The sequence below is a fragment of the Carassius auratus genome, chromosome 8 (genome assembly GCF_003368295.1).
Source record: "Carassius auratus strain Wakin chromosome 8, ASM336829v1, whole genome shotgun sequence".
In the NCBI taxonomy this organism is placed as follows: Eukaryota; Metazoa; Chordata; class Actinopteri; order Cypriniformes; family Cyprinidae; genus Carassius; species Carassius auratus.
The window spans coordinates 10,393,476-10,412,108 of record NC_039250.1 but is presented as its reverse complement, the minus strand read 5'-3'; the positions used below and the strand labels follow the sequence as shown (position 1 = coordinate 10,412,108).

General features: G+C 38.1%; 1 protein-coding gene across 1 annotated transcript in view; it reads right to left on the bottom strand.

Moving 5' to 3' along the window:
• The window catches only part of LOC113107955 (semaphorin-6B), a 116,137-nt gene that overhangs the window by 37,908 nt on the left and 59,596 nt on the right, over positions 1-18,633 (bottom strand). Inside the window, exons 3-10 of the mRNA XM_026270787.1 lie at positions 17,862-17,976; positions 13,777-13,837; positions 13,636-13,698; positions 5,411-5,509; positions 3,839-3,929; positions 3,032-3,151; positions 2,088-2,176; positions 584-801 (exon numbers count right to left, since the gene is read on the bottom strand). Of these exons, the coding sequence (XP_026126572.1) occupies positions 584-801; positions 2,088-2,176; positions 3,032-3,151; positions 3,839-3,929; positions 5,411-5,509; positions 13,636-13,698; positions 13,777-13,837; positions 17,862-17,976 (856 nt within the window). The remainder of the gene's footprint in view (positions 1-583; positions 802-2,087; positions 2,177-3,031; positions 3,152-3,838; positions 3,930-5,410; positions 5,510-13,635; positions 13,699-13,776; positions 13,838-17,861; positions 17,977-18,633) is intronic.

The window sequence follows — 18,633 nt, the reverse complement described above, 5'->3', positions numbered from 1 at the left end:
AGGGTCACATTTGCTGATTTGGTGCTAATGATTTGATTTTAAATGCTGAGAACAATTATGATGCTTAAAACTATTGTGGAAACCATGATATTTTTCAGGATTCTTTGATGAATAGATGGGGATTTCTTCTTAATATATTTAGCAATGCAAATGTTAAATCAATTTAATGCATTGAATTTGTTTCTTTAAAAAAAAATCTTACTGACCCCAAACTTCTGAACCGTACTGTAGGTATATTTAAGTATATCTTGTTTTTGTGTTTTAAATGTTTCCAACCAAATCTGTCAAAGACTGATTCCTCGTAAACTTTGGCAAATCCTGCGGCTAGTTCTTCTACAGAAGAACTCATTGTAGAAGCCTGGAAGCTTACAAACACAACTTTTTCTCAGTAGAAGAATGATAAAAACCAGTGCACCCTGACTTCTTGTAAATGGAAGCCAGCCAATCAGAGAGAAGCTAGTGATTTCAGCCAGTCCCTGACATTTTTGTGTGCAATATTTATCGTGGGTGGCACTTTTCTTGTTTCTCGACTGCTGCCGAGAACTGGATTCATCAGCGCTCGCTTCTGAAGACTGTGACCCACCTGTTGGAGGGTGTGGAGAAGACGGCGAGGATGATATCCCTGCCGTGCATGCGGATGATGGGACTGGTGGAATGCAGGAGGTTGAAGTAAAAGTGCGAGTCTCCTGGGATTGAGCAGTTCAGCCGAGCTTTCAGGAAGGATGTCCACTGCTTTTCCAGCACACGCTGTGAACCGCCTTGATCGGCTTTGCACACACGTGCCACACGAGAGACAACCACCTAAGTTCAGAGAAAATGAATTGAACAGATATTAATTATGAATTTTAAGCATTTCGATAATACACACATCAAAGAGTACTGAATCCTTTACAAAAAAGCCCCAAATCTTTTAATCCTTGTGGATTTTAAGCAGATTTTGGAGAGTAGCTAGTCTGTGTAAAATGGGTAAGCTAATATAAATTCATTGATGAAAATGTCAGCATTCCCTAAAACGGTTTCGCCTAGCGATTTCAGAGGAGCTGATTGCAAAGCATAGTGGGTTTTTTGTTCTCCTCGAGGTCCGGCGGTATAAAATGCTTGCGCAAGCACAATTCTGTTCTTGCAGAAGTCTTGCATTGCTAATTCTCACATAAAAGGAACCCTTGTTATTCTGTCGATGTGTTTTTTTCTCAGTTTTCAGTCAATGATATGACGGATGGTATTTCAGTTACCGTGAAAAACAACAACAGGAAAAAAAAAAACGTGTGTGTGTGCCTAAATTGCATTCAAAACAGCTTTATAGGACGGGATTATTAAATAAAACATTTAACGCAAAAATAGGGAAAAGGTCATAATGCTGTCTGACTGGAAATACAGTAGTTAGTATTGACATTTGAATAATATTACCAGACTGGACATACAGTAATGGACACAATTTCAGATTACTCCCACCACTTGTTCCTGATCTATCCACCGCTGATCTCCCACAGGAAGATTTTAGTCCTATTGTTTCGTTTGTAGCTCAGGAATTCTATATTTATATTCATCCATTTGGCAGATGTTTTTATCCAAAGTAACTTATGTACCAAAGTGTACATTTTATAATTTCCCAGGCAATAAAATCCAGGATCTTGATGTTATTAGCGTCACGCTACTGTTAAAAGCAAGAGGAACCAAACTAAAATTCCTCAGGAGACATTAAAATAGACACAAATGACAATATATTACATACAGTAACAGTACAGAGCAAAAGTACAAAATTTAGAGTTAATACACTCTTTAAAATAAAGGTTCCAGAAGGGGGTTTCAATGCCATAAAACCACAATTTGGGGTTCCCCAAAGAATCTTTCATTTTTTTCTTAGAATCTTCCGTGCAGTAAAAAAAGATGGATTTTAAATTGTCTTCATAGAGCCATTTATGCCTATAAACAATCCCTGTTCCCATAATAGGAATAGAGCTGCCTTCTGAGTGCTGACTAACATTGTTTAGATCTCTTCTATAACTCCAAAGGAGACACGTGTGAAAATATTGGTGTCTTTTCCTCAGGATGAAAACCAGAGAATCAAGAGGCTACCATTATCTCACCTTCTCCAGGTAGTTGAACTCCATGGCCATCTCTCTGAAAAAGAAGTAGACATGTGGCCCCCATTCCACAGCACTCACAAAGTACGGCTCTGAAACAGACAGAGGAGGGCCATTAGTACTACTTTCTGTTTAGGACACATTTCTACTTCCTCAAATCACACGATTTTCAGAAAGACCAATCTGACTGAACTACAGAGTTGAACTAAAGGCCGCTTTCCAATGAGGTCATTATCTAGTCAATGGACATTCAAACTAAAAAAAAGAAAAAGTGAGGGCGTTTAGGGACAGGAAGTGACCCAGGACAGCAGGAGGGAGAAAGCACAAAAGTTTGAGTCAGGACACAGATGTGCTTTCTGCTGCATCAGTGAGAGATCACATCAGAGCAGAGAACACAGGAGCAAAGGAAGATGGGAAGAGGGGAAGAGGGGGTGCAGTTTGACATCAGGTTGTCTGCTGACTCAGATCTGAATCCTCAGAAAGCCTTATCGACCCTGACACTAGTGCTCTATTCCAAAACCTACCCCAGAATGCATCGTGACAACAGTGACAAAAAAATAAATAAAAAATACATCTGTATATATTTTGTTTATAAAAACATTTAAAATGTCATTGTTTTCATTAATCATTTATAATCTATTTGTATTGGTATTAATTCCATAAATATATACATACATATAATTAATACACATTGCACATTGGTTAAGATGCTGTCTTAGTAGGTAGTTGCCTATTTAGACAGTATGTAACAAGGCAGCTCACTAGGTTTTGGAACACTAAAGTCATGTAAGTGCAGATAAATGCTTTTAAACAATGGACATAACACACATTAATACACTTGACTCTCTTTCACATTCATTTTACATACAAAAACAGCATTAATATTACATTCACGTGCTGACTCTAGCTTCCCCTTCCTGTCAACTAATGTTTGGCGTCTTTATTACCTCGAAACCATTTGGAGTCGTGTTTGACCGTTCGCAGAGCAGGATTGTCCCCCAGACTCCTGTAGATCACAGCATCGATGGCCAGAAAATCAGTCACTGTGGCAGTGTAAAGATTCCCCTCTAAGAAAACAGCACAAACAAACTCTCCATATAAAATCTTTCTCCTTAATTATGTGTAGAGATAATATATATTGAATATATATAATTGAACTAATATATATATATATATATATATATATATATATATATATATATAGAATAGAAGCCTAAATATTATTCATATTATTATTATTATCATCATCATTTATAACAGAATAAAGACCCCTTTATCATCTAACATCTACTCCCCTGTGTGTAGAGGAGTATATGTTTTCACTTTTGTACATCTGAGTTATGCACATTAGTTGGTAAATTGGTTAAAGCAACAGTTATTTTTAACTGTTTAGCTTCTTTTCCTCCTCTGATGGATCGGCACTGCCTTACGAACTAAATTTATGATGTCAATATACTTTTGTCGGTGTAATGCATCTTTATATATTAAAAAAATATTTCATTTCCTTTAGGTTCATCCAGGCAGGAAGCAGTAAAGCCGTAATGTTGTGCAGGGAAGACGCTGGACAGCATATGTGCTTGATTAGAGCGAGAGATACACATAAATATTGTTCACAGACTGGCATGTAATTAAGTTAAAGAATAAGAACAGGGACATCAGCTTTTCCGTGCTGCTGTGTATCTATATTTAGTCCTGTAATATGCAGGGACAGGTTGCAGTGATGTTCAATGGAAAAGAAAAACAAAAGGTCTCACCAGCAAACAGGGCCACGTTGGCATGTTTTGGGTCATATGGGCATCTAGCCATCCCACTGACAGTTTCCCCAACCATCTCAAGAGTGTCTCCCTGCACACACACAAAGAGAAAACACAATCAATAACTAGAGAAAAATACAGAAATAGGTAATACAAAAGCAGAAAGAGAAAAATACGAGAAGCGTAGGAATAACAGAAGCGGAGCTAAAACATATGCACAAAAGTTAATTTCAAAAACATCCACAGGCGATTTATAGCACAATTACAGTTCAAGCTGAAAATTATTCTCAGGCCATTAAAACTAACTATAAATAAACCTGTGCGCTCTCCCTCTTTCTGTCTCTACCGTACCATTCTGTCTCTAGAGAGCCTCTTAAAGTCTTGACAGGTGTAATGTTGCATTACAGGTGTGCAATAATTCTTTTCATTTGCTCAGATCTGTAATAGTGTGTTTCAGAGCTGACAGGTTGAGTTTGTTCGTGTCCTCAAGTCTTTTTCATACACAAACTTTTATCTTTCCAATTCCCTTGATGCAAATAGCGGCAGGTGCTTGTCAAGAGTGGGGAAGCACAGATGTCACTTTTGGCGATTTTTATTCTACTGCTTTATTTTGATAGTTCGTATTAGCTGTTTGGTGAACAATGAAATTACTTGGTGAACTAATTTCTTATGATTTTATTTTATTTTATTTCATGTGTTTGTTCAAATGTGCATTTCTCGACCTGAAAGAGGCAGGTTGCAATCCTGCAGAGCGGATGATTAGTAATTATGTGTTTTTCTTCTTTATCCAGCAGGCATATCATTAGCGTGATTGGTTCAGAAGGAGTGGATCTGATATGTGAGGCAAGCGCAGCAGAGCTCAGGTGCGGCATTTGTGGATGCGGTATTCAAGTTGATGCCGCAGGTGGAGTAGCAACTAAGACCCTGCATTAATGTGACTCACGTACACTGGGGGCGACAGAGTCACTGGCCAGATGGATGGAAGGCAACACGCACACAAACACACTCGCACTCAGAGTCTTGGAATCAAACAACGTGCCAGTTGAGTGGCATTACCATTCTTTCCGAATAAACAACCACACACGGAAAACTGCATCTAGACTGATTAATGACAGCTCTCTGCTCTTGAGGTCATCAGAAACAGCTTGGTGCTTCTGGGCATATCGATGGCCAGGCAGGTGGAAAAACAGAGTATAAACAAACGGCAGGGGAGATTCTTTCTGCTTGGGGGTTTTGAACAGATTCCCATCCGGGTCAGAAATGCGTGGTGACCCAATGAAGCCAGAGTCATTTAGAACGACGCTGCAAGCACAGCTCTGAAATGTTCTGTGACATTTTTGAAAAAGAAAAAAAAAAGCAGCTATGGGAGAATGAAATTAAATAAGCGTGAGAAATGTAATGGGCTGAAGAGAATAAATAAAGTATGAAAAAATGTAATGAGAAAATACAGACCCCAAAAACATTGCCAAAACTTCAGGGAAATAAAAGACTACAGAGGGTGCGGTGATTTCCCAAAATAATATTTTTTTGTGCATGTGAAATGCAAGCGTGTTTCAAGCATTCAGTACTCACTGTATAATTGGCACATAATGGATTGAAGGCGTTGGTTCCGCAGATAAACAATCCGCTCTGCCGGCTGAGCAGAACCTTCATGTAGTTACGGCACTCGTCCTAAAAAACAACATCATGAGAAAAAGAAGAAAGTCATTTGTCTCCTAAATCAAACTCTCAAGAACGAATTCCCTCTTAGAATGACATCACATTTCTCAGCACTTTCAATTTTATTCCAAGGATTGCTTGCATCTGTACAAACAATTCACTTGGCAAACCAGAGGCATGCCATAGTGAGTCATTCGGCTAAACCTCGGTTCAATTGAACGCACATGTCGGAGACCTGCACCTGTGAAGGGCTTTAAGAGATGTGAAATAGAGACGGCTTATGTCATGCCCCCCCACGTGCCGCCCCCCACCAGCAGACCCCGCGTGTGCCCGCCAGTGTGGCACCATTTGATGGGCAGCAACCTGTGGGCAATGGGGCTACATGATCACAGCAATCTGTTATCGGATGAAGAGAGAGAGAGAGAGAGAGAGAAGAGAGAGAGAGAGAACGTGTGGAAGGAGCCGGAGGGGGAGAAGTGGGAGTGAGTGTTATTCCAGATGCTCAGGTCCTCACAGAGTTGTTGTTTTTCAGTGGAGAGGTTAGGAGAGAGAAACAGTTTGTAGGGAAATCATTATTAAATACTTTCTTTTTTTTATTACATTTTTTTTATTTAATTAAATTCTATGAATTAAAAGTTTCTAATTTTACATTTTACTCTTATTAATATATGGAATATGAATAATTTTTTTTTTTTTTTATTATTTATTTCTTAATGATCTTACTGCTTTAGGAATACCAATGTATAGTCACTGTCGTGCCAGTACAGAGTAAGAATGAGAGAAGGTGAGATGAAGAATATAGAATCTCCTAAAATTGTAACCGGCGATAGATCAAGAACTAACAGCGTAACAGCTGATAACAGCACATTAAATCAGATATATATGTCAGCCAACAATGCATGAGATAGCCTGGCCTGTTTATGTGTGTCTCTGTAAGACAGATGCTTTTCTTATCGTAACAGGACTGTGTGTAGGTGATGGGGGTGTTGTGATGCAGATGTATCCTGTGTGTGTATTTACGTGTTCGAGTCTCAGTATTAGCCATAAACCCCATAACTCTACTCATAAAACAATTCCTTCAAGAGTCCAAACACTTGGCACAGCTCCTCGTCTGCTAAGCGATAAAGCACGTCTCCCAGATAAACAACAACGGCCTTCTCATCCACCTCCAGCCCTTCAATCACCATTACCTGCCTCTTTCCATTTTCGTCCCCTCAATTTATATTTTCAAAAGAGGTCTGATTCATTTACATACTTTTCATTAGTCCATTAGGGGTTCTCTCTAGTGTTGGATGTCCTCTGTACCATCTACTGCCCTCTGCTTGGTGTTTCACAATGGCCTTCTTCATCCCTTTATTTTTCCTCTCCTGCTACCAGTCCAATTATCCCTTTATCCTTCCTCGGTGTCCTCCTTTAACCCAACCGTTCCACTCCCGCAGCATTTCTCTTCCAGACTGTTCTCATCTCTGCTTTTTCACTTTTTAGTAATTTATTGGCATGATTGTTGCCAAAGCATCAACACGCACATAAGCACTAAAGCAGTTGCTGGAAAAAAAAGATACTAGATACTAGCAACGGTAATAAAATATACAATAATATAATACAATAAGTGGCATAAAATAGATGGTAACACTTTACTCAAACTATAAACTAGATGCTTATTAGCATGCATAGTAGCATACAGTATTTGCAGTTTATTAATACTTCTAAAGCACATATTAATGCCTTATTCTGCATGACCATATTTTAGAACCCTTAATCGTACCCCATAACAATTACATTACTAACTTATTATTAATAAGCAGCAAATTAGAAGTTTATTAAAACAAATTTTGTAGTTAATAGTGAGAATTGGACCCAAATAAAATAAAATAAATTAATAAAATAAAACATAATAGCTGGCAAAACATCAATATTTTTCACAATGAAAGAAGTGAAGGTCTTTGTCTCCAATTTAAGTCATGCTTTATTTGTACACTTCTCTAAAAAAAATGTCTTCTCTTTTCTTTGTCTTTCTTCCATGTACCTGTGTGCCATATTTATACAGCTTGCAGGGCCTTGACTATCACTGCAAATTCTCACTGTTGGTGTCAAGTACTAAATTATTTATACCAGGTCCCAGATAAGTTTACCACCAGAGCTTGTGTGTGAGAGAACCTTAGTCAAAGGGCGTTACCTTCTGGCAGATGTTTTCTCGAACAGATGCTGAGCTGAACAAGTGAATTCCTCTCTGGCCTCTCTGTTTCTCTCTTGTGAATCTCTAGACATGACATCCACACCAACAACCATACATCTGCACACAGTACTCCCTACATTCCTAGATCTCTGATATCTTTATATCAAAACGCATTCCTTCCAAATGCAGTCCCACAATAACACCATAAACCATCCACAGACCCACAGTGCCTCATAACTGATCCAAAATCACATATCAACTCGAGATAAAAGCTTGAAAACATTTTCAACTGCCAGTGTTATTTTAGTATTCTTTATATTTTATTATAATATTTATGAATATTTAAAATTAGATTTTATTTAAGTTTAGTTTGTATTTAGCTGTAGTTTAGGATTTAGTAGCTTTTTTATGTGCTTGTAATTTTTATTCATTTTACTTGTCACAAAGGCAATATTTGAAAAACATTTTCATTGTTTTAGTTTACAAAAACTGATGCAACACGATGCAAAAGGCAATGAACAGAACATAACAATGATTGCTTGGTTTCTATTTTTGCCTTCATTGCTCATTTGAATAAATGAGCACTGATCAATTCTGTGTCACAGATGCTTGCTTAAAATGAAGGACTTCAGGTTGGTTTGTCACTCCAAAATGCTTTTAACATGAACAATGCATTAGGTGTTACACAGCATGGTCAATTGACTGGATACTGCATAATTCTGCACGACACGAGATCTCTTGCATGTCCACTTAACCACTTCAGTCTCTGTTCCCAATAATAAAAAGGGTCATATTTACAATAAGCAAATCAAACTCTCAGAAGTTTCCATCACATGCTCAACTGAGCCAGTTTCTCCAACCATGAGAGGAGTGAAAATACTGCAGAGCTTTGACAAGGAAAGAGCACAAAAAAGTTGGCAGGGTCCAACTTTCTCCCTCTCTGTCTCTATCTTTCCCGTGGCAAAATTGTCATCTGTAGAATTCTCTTTGTAATTGCAGTGACAGCAGCCTCAGTCAGACAGGGACCACATTAACAGCAGGGGCTAAATTAGTGCAAATCTGCCAGAGAACAGAGTATGGTGTTGTGCTTGTGGTTGTGTAGGATGTGTACTTTAGCTAGGAAGAAAGAGATGGACAAAAGTGGGGGAGAAAACGATTGAAGTTTTGTGTATGTGTGAGAGAGGGATTGTGTGTGTTTGTGTTTTTGCTCTAGGGCTAATCTACTCCCCCTCACACACTTTGACGCTGATGGCTGGTGAACACACCAAGGGCTAACATCAACATTGAGAGCAGGCTAACTAAAGCAATCATGGAGCTTAAGGCTTCAAAAGTGTGAGTGAGAGACTGAGTGTACTCAGGACTAGGGAAACTAAATGTGCCTTTAAAGTGTGTAAAATGTGCAAAATAGATCTGTCAGGGCGCAAACCCAAGTTAACATGACAAAAACATATGACCAAACAGCAACAAACAGAATACTAACAGACAAAGCAAAGTAAAAGGAGATTAGCTGAATCTCATTTGGATTCAGAATCCAGCTGTTCTTTTAGATTAACAGTTTTCATTTCCAAAATTTCACGTTTATTTATAGTGTCGATTCAGAGTTCATATGCAGCTTGGATCCTTTGGATTTAGAATTCAGATTCACAGTGGTTCAATTATATTTAGAATATACAGTACAAATGCAACAAATTCAACTATCTGAGAACTCAAATTCAAAATTCATTCTAGAATGGTCGACTTGAGGATGGAACACACTACACGAGTTACAATCTAAGCTGTTTTTAAACTCTAGGCAAACTAGGCATCACACTTGCCAACTTTGTAAATAGTTACAGCAGAAAAACTAGGCATCACACACTTGCTGACTGAAGATCACAAAACAACAAATTCACATAGAAACACTGCTAGGAGATGCATGACAAATGAAAACAATGTGTTCTAAAATTGGCTCAAAATATCAAATGTTTTGATATCCTCCAACTGGATGGAATTATAGGCCAAGTCTAAAAAAATAAATCAAATCAGAGTCTGTGCACATCATACTGTACACTTTGCAGACAGTGTGAAAATTCAGGTTCACAATACTTCCCTATATATAAATGGTTTCAAGTGATTTTCTTTACACATAGACAGAATATGTTTACAATTTTTTTTCTATATTTTAATACAGAATTCATATTCAGTTTCGGATCTGCTAATTTACATTAAAAATACACCAATTAAATTTTAACTGAAAATCCAAAATCAGAATCCAGAATCTACTGTATACTGTAAATGGTTATATAAGATTCAGAATTCTGATTCATAATTTCTTTACACATACACCGAGTGTATGTTCTATATTCTTAAAATTATATTCAATTTAGGATTTAGAATTCAGATTCAGAGTCTTCAGAGATTTTTCATATACACACACAGAATATATTATATACCTTTAAAGTGTTTAACTTTGGTTCTTTGTAGATTCTCAATTCAGATTGGTTCTCAAATATTAAATACATCCATGCAGGTGTGTGTAATAAAAAGTGCAGTGAGCTGCATCAGCACATTATCGGTGAAACAATCAGTCTAAGTGCTGTCAATCATAATATGTCTAGAATTGGCACACAATTTACTTTCTGTATGCACTGGCTGCACTCCAGTTGCTTTGCATTAAACCAGCCTCACAGTTCCTGTGTGTGTGTGTGTGAGTGTGTGTGTGTGTGTGTATGGACCTAGTTGCTTTTGACACTTGCAGTGAGAGAAGAGACCGCATCTGCATTCATTGGAGATTCAAAATGGCCTCCTGCAGATCCAGAAGAAAGGGGCAGAGATGTGGAGATTGAATTTCCCTCCCAATTACAGCCGCGTGGCCTCTTAGATCAGCCGTGCAGAAACATTTAATTACCAAAACCAATTACCCTAGTGTCAAATGTATCACAGTGACAAATGCAAGGACTCACAAAGGAGGAGTAGAGGACGATGTGTATGGGTGTAGAGCACGTGTTTGTACAGGTGTGTGTATCAGTGTCCACTAAGTGCGAGATTTTGGGTTCTGTTTAAGAGCTTGTCTGGTCTCTCGTTCATCTTTGCATGACCTCTCATGTTTGCAGACTTATTAACTCTAAGAGAGCAATTCTCTTTCTCTCTCCTTTCCCCCCCAACAGTCCCTCTTTCTCTTGCCCTTAATCTCTGCATTATTCTATAGACATTTTAAAGGAAAAGCTTAAAAATTTCAATGTCATGATTTAGTCCTTTCAGATATCATTCTTGTCATTATACTGTTAATGTTTTAGTGGAACATGAAAATAAAAATTTGGAACGATCTTCAAGCAAAAAACAATTACATAAAAAAGTACTCTGTATGATTTAGACAATATGGGTCCTATTTCAACGATCTAAACGTAAAGTGTAAAGCTTTAGGGTGTGTCCAAATTCACTTTTGTGTATTTTAACGACGGAAAAATGGTCCATGGAATTTTTGGAATGGGTTGTCCCTATTCACTTAATAAGTAATGGGCGTAACGTTCAATAAACTAATCAGAGTGTCATCTCCCATTCCCTTTAAGAGCGAGATGCGGCCGCGCCATGACGAATCGCTATTTATTTGGTGGAATTTGTTGGCGGAAAAGCTGAACGCTTCTCAAACAAAGAAACTGATCTGCTCATGCACGAAGTTAAAGCGCACAAGCAGATCATCTACGGGACAAGCAGGCATCCACCAAAGCTTCCCGAAGTGAAGAAGGCGTGGGATGAAGTAGAATTTCATTCATCATTATAAGTAGTAATAGGCTGAATTGCAAAAAGGTAGCCTAATTCTAATACACGCAATGTCTATCCATCATTAAATTTGTATACTTATGTAGCCTACACAATAATATTGCTTTACACTGTAATCCTTTTGTTTTTAATATTTGGCATGTTTGTGTGATGCATCCCTGTGCAAAAGTCAACGCTCACTGTGGACCCGCCTAGAGGCTCATTTTCTACCAACACGCTCTTTAAATAAAAAATAATAATATTGCACCACTGACTTTAGACTTTAGACCAGGTTTGAGTTGGTCTATGGCACAGTCTATTTTCAGCTCCTTAAAATGGCCATGCACTAGCAATGCGCCTGAACACACCTCTTTTTTAGACCAGCATGCCCATGGGTGCACAAGTGGGCGCAAATGCATTTGCTAATTAAACGACATGGAGCTGGACGAGAAAATGCGAACGGCGCCGGACTGAAACTAGCAAATAGACTCGCCGGGTGTATGTTAGGGCCCTATATTACAAGTCTGAAGCATTATGTTAGCTTGGTGTGGAAAACTGGCCAAAATTTTCAATACAATATTTAAGTTTAAATTACATTATTCACTGTCAGCCTGTCCCCCAGTGAGCTATTATTGAAGAACTGCTGTGATCAGATCACTGAATCACTTCAGAACCAAATCAATGAAAAAAAAAAATTGTGATGCTGCTTTTCAATGTACCAGCTGATCTATTCTACAAATTTGTCTGAAAGTTTCATACACAAATCATACCAATTTGTTTGCAAAATGAGTGTTGTACCACTTCAAATGGACCCATCAGAGTGCAAACCTAAATTAACAATACAAAAGAGCAAGACAAAATAAACAACAATCAAACAGAATACTAATACAACTAATGTTGGATGTGAGTGCTTGAGTGATTCACTTACATTCAGAATCTAGATTTAGAGCAATTCTTTCAGATTTAATACTCAGATTTAGAGTGCTTTTTAAATTCACTATTCATATTCAGGTTCAGATCACAGGTATTTCACTTCTTTATAGATGCAGAATGTACAGTTAATATATATTTCCAATCAGAATTCAGATTCATAGTGGCTCATTTACCTTAGAATATACAGAAACAACTTAAAATGAGAATCTGGATTCAGAATGGTTCACTAAAGCCATGATCAGAGATTTCTAATAATTGCAAACAGCACAGAGCACACTGAAACTGATCTTTTTGTTTTTGGGGTGAACCATACCATTAACATCTTTCCTGTCCACCCTCACTCTTTCACTGACCCTTTTACTCCGTCCATTTATATGGGTCTTTCTCTCTGTCTTTTCGTTTATCCCTAGGGCAGACAGGTGGGACAGCAGCTCGCTTTCTCTCTGTTTCTTTGTATGTCTCATCTCACTTACTCTCTGCTGTGCTTTTGTCTTACGCTCTTTTAGCCAGATTCAGTGTCAGGTGTCACTTTCAGTGTTAAATAAGTCGTTTTCTCTCTTTTTCACTTTTTTTTTTTTTTTTGCCTAGAGGGGATTAAGTCATCCTTCACTCTTCCCACACAGACACCTTTCAATAAAAAATCCCTTACACTCTCAGTGAAGTCAGACAAAATACCCAGCTTTCCAGAAGATGAAGCAGAAAGGGTGTGTGTCAAAGGAAGATATCTGCAGTGGTCATGTGTGGGCAGCTGTAGGGACTGCTGGCAGCTTTTGACACCCCTTTCTATTTAGCAAAGCCGCACAGCACAGAAAAAAAAGAAGAAGATTTTCAGAAAGTTTGCCACAGGCAGCTCTTGTAATGGCACCTTAAAGTGTGAGCAGGGGCACAAATAATATGACATGCACATATAAAAAGTGTTCAGCATGAATAAATGGAAACGTTTAAAAGTGTTGTTGATATGACTGTGTGTTGGTATGGGTCAGGTTTTGCCTTGATTGCATGAACAGCCCTTATTAAAACAGCTCGCTAAGCATGTTTAGAAATATAAAAATGTAAATGTAAAATGCAAAATGTAAAAAATAAAAAAGTTTTAATAAATGTTATATCTAGCTACAGTATTACTGCCAAAAAGTCTGTTTAATCTGACAAAAAAACAAATCTTGAAAAAAAAGTTCTCTAAATAGATAAATGAATTAATGTTTTTAGAGCTAGTCTACCGTAAAATGGTATATGTTTATATTTTCACACACAAACCAAATATGTGTGTCTGTTTTTGACAACATCCACTCACCTCATGTTTTCCTTTCATTCTGCAAATTCTGATGTCATTTTTGTTGGATTCCCATGTCCTTTTCTGTAAGAGAGGGAATTTCGGTAATGGGGGACTTTTCATTTCCAGCATAAAGTACGTGTGTGTGTTTTCTGTTCTCACCTTGCTGTAAAACATCTCTTCTCCCACCATGTTGTCCAGCTCCACTCGGAAAAGGTCATCTCTGTCACATAAGCACAAGGAGAGAGACAGAGCGAGAGATTGTGAACCACCACAACACAGTAATACAACATTGCAAAATAATTACTAAACACCATTCTAACACCATTATTATTTACATTTAAAACAAGAAAAAATTAAAACAATTACCTAGGTTTATGCTTACAACAAGAAAAGTCTCTTAAAGAGTCAAAGTCCTTAGTGTCACATAACGAAGCAGAATATGTATTCATCAAATGTTGAACAAATTGATATCACATTCCGCAGTCTCAGTGCAAACACTCAGTTAAACGATTCACCACAGCTCGTCCTACATAATCACGATTCTGTGCATTATGATTAGCCTGATTTCCCCTCCATAATTCATAACCCACCCCCACACCACATGCATGTTGCATGCAGCTCCTCATCTTGAACACAGCGTCCAGTGCTACAGCACTTCCTGCAACCACTAATCTTTCTATAACCTTGCGCTGTCTATTAAAGTCTCTATGAATCTGATCTCTTTTAATCATAGCGTGTTTGGTGTTATGGAGTACCGTGGTTTACGCCTGAATATTGATCAAGGTCTAAGAGCTGCTGCGCGGCCCGATGAGAAACCTGGAGAATTTTAAATCTTGTGTCTCGCTCTCTTTTCTGTCTGAAATGTTGTAATCTGTGAATTTGCCAAGCTCACGGACCAGTCCATGTTATTGCAGTAGTATTGATCTTATCTTTCACAGCCTTCCATCTGCATCACTGCTCTGTGGACACATCAACAAAAATGTAGTGTGTGTGTGAGTGTGTGTGTGTCTGTGTGTGTGTTTGTGTGTTCTTGAAGAGAGTCTGATGAGACTGACTATGAATTATTTAATCCCTCTCTGTGTGGTTTGTTCAAATGAATCCCCTTTGGCCATTCCTGCTCTGAGCAGGGCGGCCCCTAAGTGCCCTCCTGGTTAAAATTATCATACACTTACACAGTACTTGCCTTATTTAGTGAGCACAAACTTTAAGCAGATGCAATCACCCAAGCGGCATAGTAAAGCAAGGGGTCTGTTTGGAGTTCAAATGTACTTTCACATTTACATGAATATAAAAGCAGGCTTTATTATAGTTGCACAAGGTTATCAAACAACACAGATGGTTTGGACAAGACATGCAGAAAATTGGCAAAAATAGAACAGATGGGGTCCTTTAAAAATATTTCTTTATCAGTACCTCCACTATCTTCTTTAAAAATTTCCTAATGTAACTCATCTTGCGTAGTTTCCATGTATATCTTACGTGAATTTAGTAATATTGCATAAAAATGCTGGATGGAAAATCCATGGATGGATGGATGGGATTGGATTCTTTAGATCTGAATTTTGCACAATCCTAGCAATAAACTACAACACTACATTCACCAAACCTTTTTTCCTACTTATAAATTATATTTTATTTACTTTTCAAGAGATATGAATTGCAATATCTAAATCCCAAATCATATCTCAAGACCAAAATATCAGAAACCTGGCATGGATTCTTTTGACTTTATCCAGCAAGCAACTATACAGTACATCTTAGCAATCATGTGGCAATGCCACATAGTAATGGATAACTTCTAAATTTCCCTATTTGATTTCATCTCACTCCATCTATCTTTCTTCACTCTAGATTGGTAGAATGTCTGAATGATGGAGTGCCTTTGGCCACCTTTACTGTATTATTACATTACGGTACATTTATGCATTTGGCAGACACTTATCCAAAGCGACTTACATTGCATTCATTGTATATTTTATCAGCTCATGCGGGAACATTGAGGGATGTATTATGCAGTACTGTGTGTTTGGTACAATACTATGCCCTCATTCAGTGCTTCAAATTTATGACCATACTGACAAGCAGAAAAGGGACCTGAGAGACTCAGGATCTCTCATGGGGGACCCGACTATATTTAACATCAGCTATGAAGGAGACCGCTAAAAGAGAAAGTGTATTTGTCAATTGTAGCACTACAGGAGGTCTCAAACCGTTCTTCCCATGTCCCACAGCAGACCTGACGGCAGCTGAGTCCTTCATTTCTCTGCCCTGTTGGAGGCCGTGCTTCAGTCAGGCGGTGTTTCCTTGACCTCGGAGGTGAGCCGGAATCTGTCCCACACAGTTAGTGACAGGTTCGAGGGTGGAATGTGTTGAGTTTCACTCCTGAGCCTAATTGAAAGACTTGACCTCTTGACGAGGTCAAACACTACGAGGTGGCTGAGGCTTGATTTAATGTGACTTTACCAGGTCGCCGCTGGCAATCTAAGTCACCCTCCTCTAGTTACCCGGGACATTAATTATTTACACAGATCACAAAAGAAACACCTCATTTGTCTTATATATTTATTTATGGCTTGGACTGATTTTTCCCCCCAACAAGTCTGGGGCTAGATGGCATTCGCTTGCGTAGGAGTCCAGACATTTTCTGGAGGAAACTGAACGTATTTAATAAAACACTTCAGTACTCTCATCCCTGACCAGGTGTTGGCAAGGTAATACTTTGAAGGAGTTGAGAGGCTGGCCGCTTTCTTGGGGCAAGGCCTTGAGCAGTTATGCTAATGCTAACAGGATTTAGCCCGCCTGCACCCCTTATCACACTTGAGCACGCCGTTGCAGACTTTATTCAGTCAATCCATGCTGTCTGCAGTATATCCTTGACTTGAAACTTCACTGACTCTCTCTCTCTCTCCCTTGCACCTAAGCAGTATTGCCTCCTTTTTATTCCACTCGGTGTTGCTGTTGTTATTGAATGCTCCCTCTTGAGTCATCGGCTAAATAAATCTCCTATTCCACAGAGGTCATTTTCAGTTGGCTACAGCAAACACCTCCATTTACTTCAGATACTGATAGGTACATACAGTTTGCTGACTGCACACAGCAGGGCTTTAATTTCATCGAATTACATCGGCCACAGTGGCACCATGTTGGAAAGTGTACATAAAACAGTCACACGGCTTTGAGTTGAGCATCTTTAGGCCAAAGACTTTTGCCCTTTTTTATGAGATAACCCAGCCTGGGTGTCTTAAATCATATGGCACTTTGTGGTATGTTTATTTTTGAGGTTTAATTTTTGACATGGTCGAGGGAGCAGGTCATTTCCTGACACGGTATGAGGGTCTTTATTAGAGTATGATGCCTCCACCTCTGGACCCCTACAACTTTTGGTAACTATCACCATATGTTTGAACTCTCCCAGTGGACATGCCAGCCATTTTTGGGAAGTATGTTGCATAAATTCACAAAACACAGCTTATTTTTGTAATGTGCCAAACCTAATGAAGTTGTATTTTTGTTTAGCTATTCCTAACCCCAGCTCCTGTGAGGTAGACAAAAATGCAGGATAGCAAAAACATAGTTGACCCCGTGATCTTTTCAAAGCCCCACCCTGGCCTAAAATCCTGAAAAGACTACAGGTGTCCAAAATTCACATTTATAACTCAGCATGCTTCTTAAAGGGACAGTTCACTCTAAAATCATTGTCATTCCGAACCTGTATGGGTTTCTTCTGCAGACCACAAAAATAGGAAAAATTAAATTTGTAAAAGATGTTACCTTGAATTGTTACTTAAAATCTATTTTTTTCCTCTCATTGTGACAATTGTTGTAATTACATTTCCAAACTGCAATAAAAAAAAACCTATTTTGAAGATTGTTTTAACTGTTTTGACTCCACTGATTAGTTATTTTTCGTTATCAGTAAAAGTCAATGAGCCAAAAATATATACATATATTTAAATATCTTCTGTTGTGTTCCACAGAAGAAAGCAAGGCATACAAGTTTGGCACAACAGTAAATAATGGCAGAATCCTAATTTTTGGCTGAATTATCCATTTTAAAGGCTTTGATAGCTGTTTAATTACTATCTACAAGAAGCAGCGATTCAGACTCTTGATCTCAAGAGAGATTGTTTTTGAATGTCACATAATTTACTTAAACACACATCTCTGTGCAGGTAATTACAGATGCTGATATAACGGTAATTACAGGTTACACACATGCCAATCAGCATTATTTCACACCCTACCTGGCTCCGATGTAAAGCGTACGATTGACCTGCAGGATCCTCTGAATGTGTAAGGGCTCCTGTCTGAGTGATGAGTGATGGGGTCGTCCGAGAAACACAGGATACCTTCTCACCACTGAGGAGAAAAGAGGCAGATGAGACAGTGAGGTGAGTGATAAAAGGAAAGGGTTGAAAGAGGGTTGTATCATCTCTTCATTGCACTTATGGGTGTGGGTGAGGTGATCTGTTAAGGCGAGAGGCGTTCGATCACTCGCCAGTCACACTTGAGATAAAAATGTTGACAGCTGCCTGTAGTTGCTCTTCAGTGGTTTTCACAGATAAAGTCTGTTCTCATCATCTGTCGGCCTAGTCAAGTAGTGTTGTTGCCAGCGGTGTAACATGGACTGAGAAACAACATTTATCCTGAAACCTGTTATTTGACATTAATAAGATGTTTCAATTTTAAACACATCAAGGATCAAACAACTATCTGCTTTTGTAGTTGTAGGATATTTGAATGCAAATTTAGCAGGACGTAGGAAAGCATAAAAGCTAAATCAGGGATAAAACAAGTTGAATTAAATGTAAAATGAAATAACAAAAATGGGTGGAAAGTACATTGAAATTAAAAATTTAAATGAATAAAAAACACTTATTATAATAATATTAATAACAATAATAATTAATAAAAAATAAAAGTCATGATTTTCATTATGTGAAAATATATAGCTGCCTATATTTGTGTATATTTTTAAAATATTATCCTGAAATATGTTATCTTATACTGTTACTG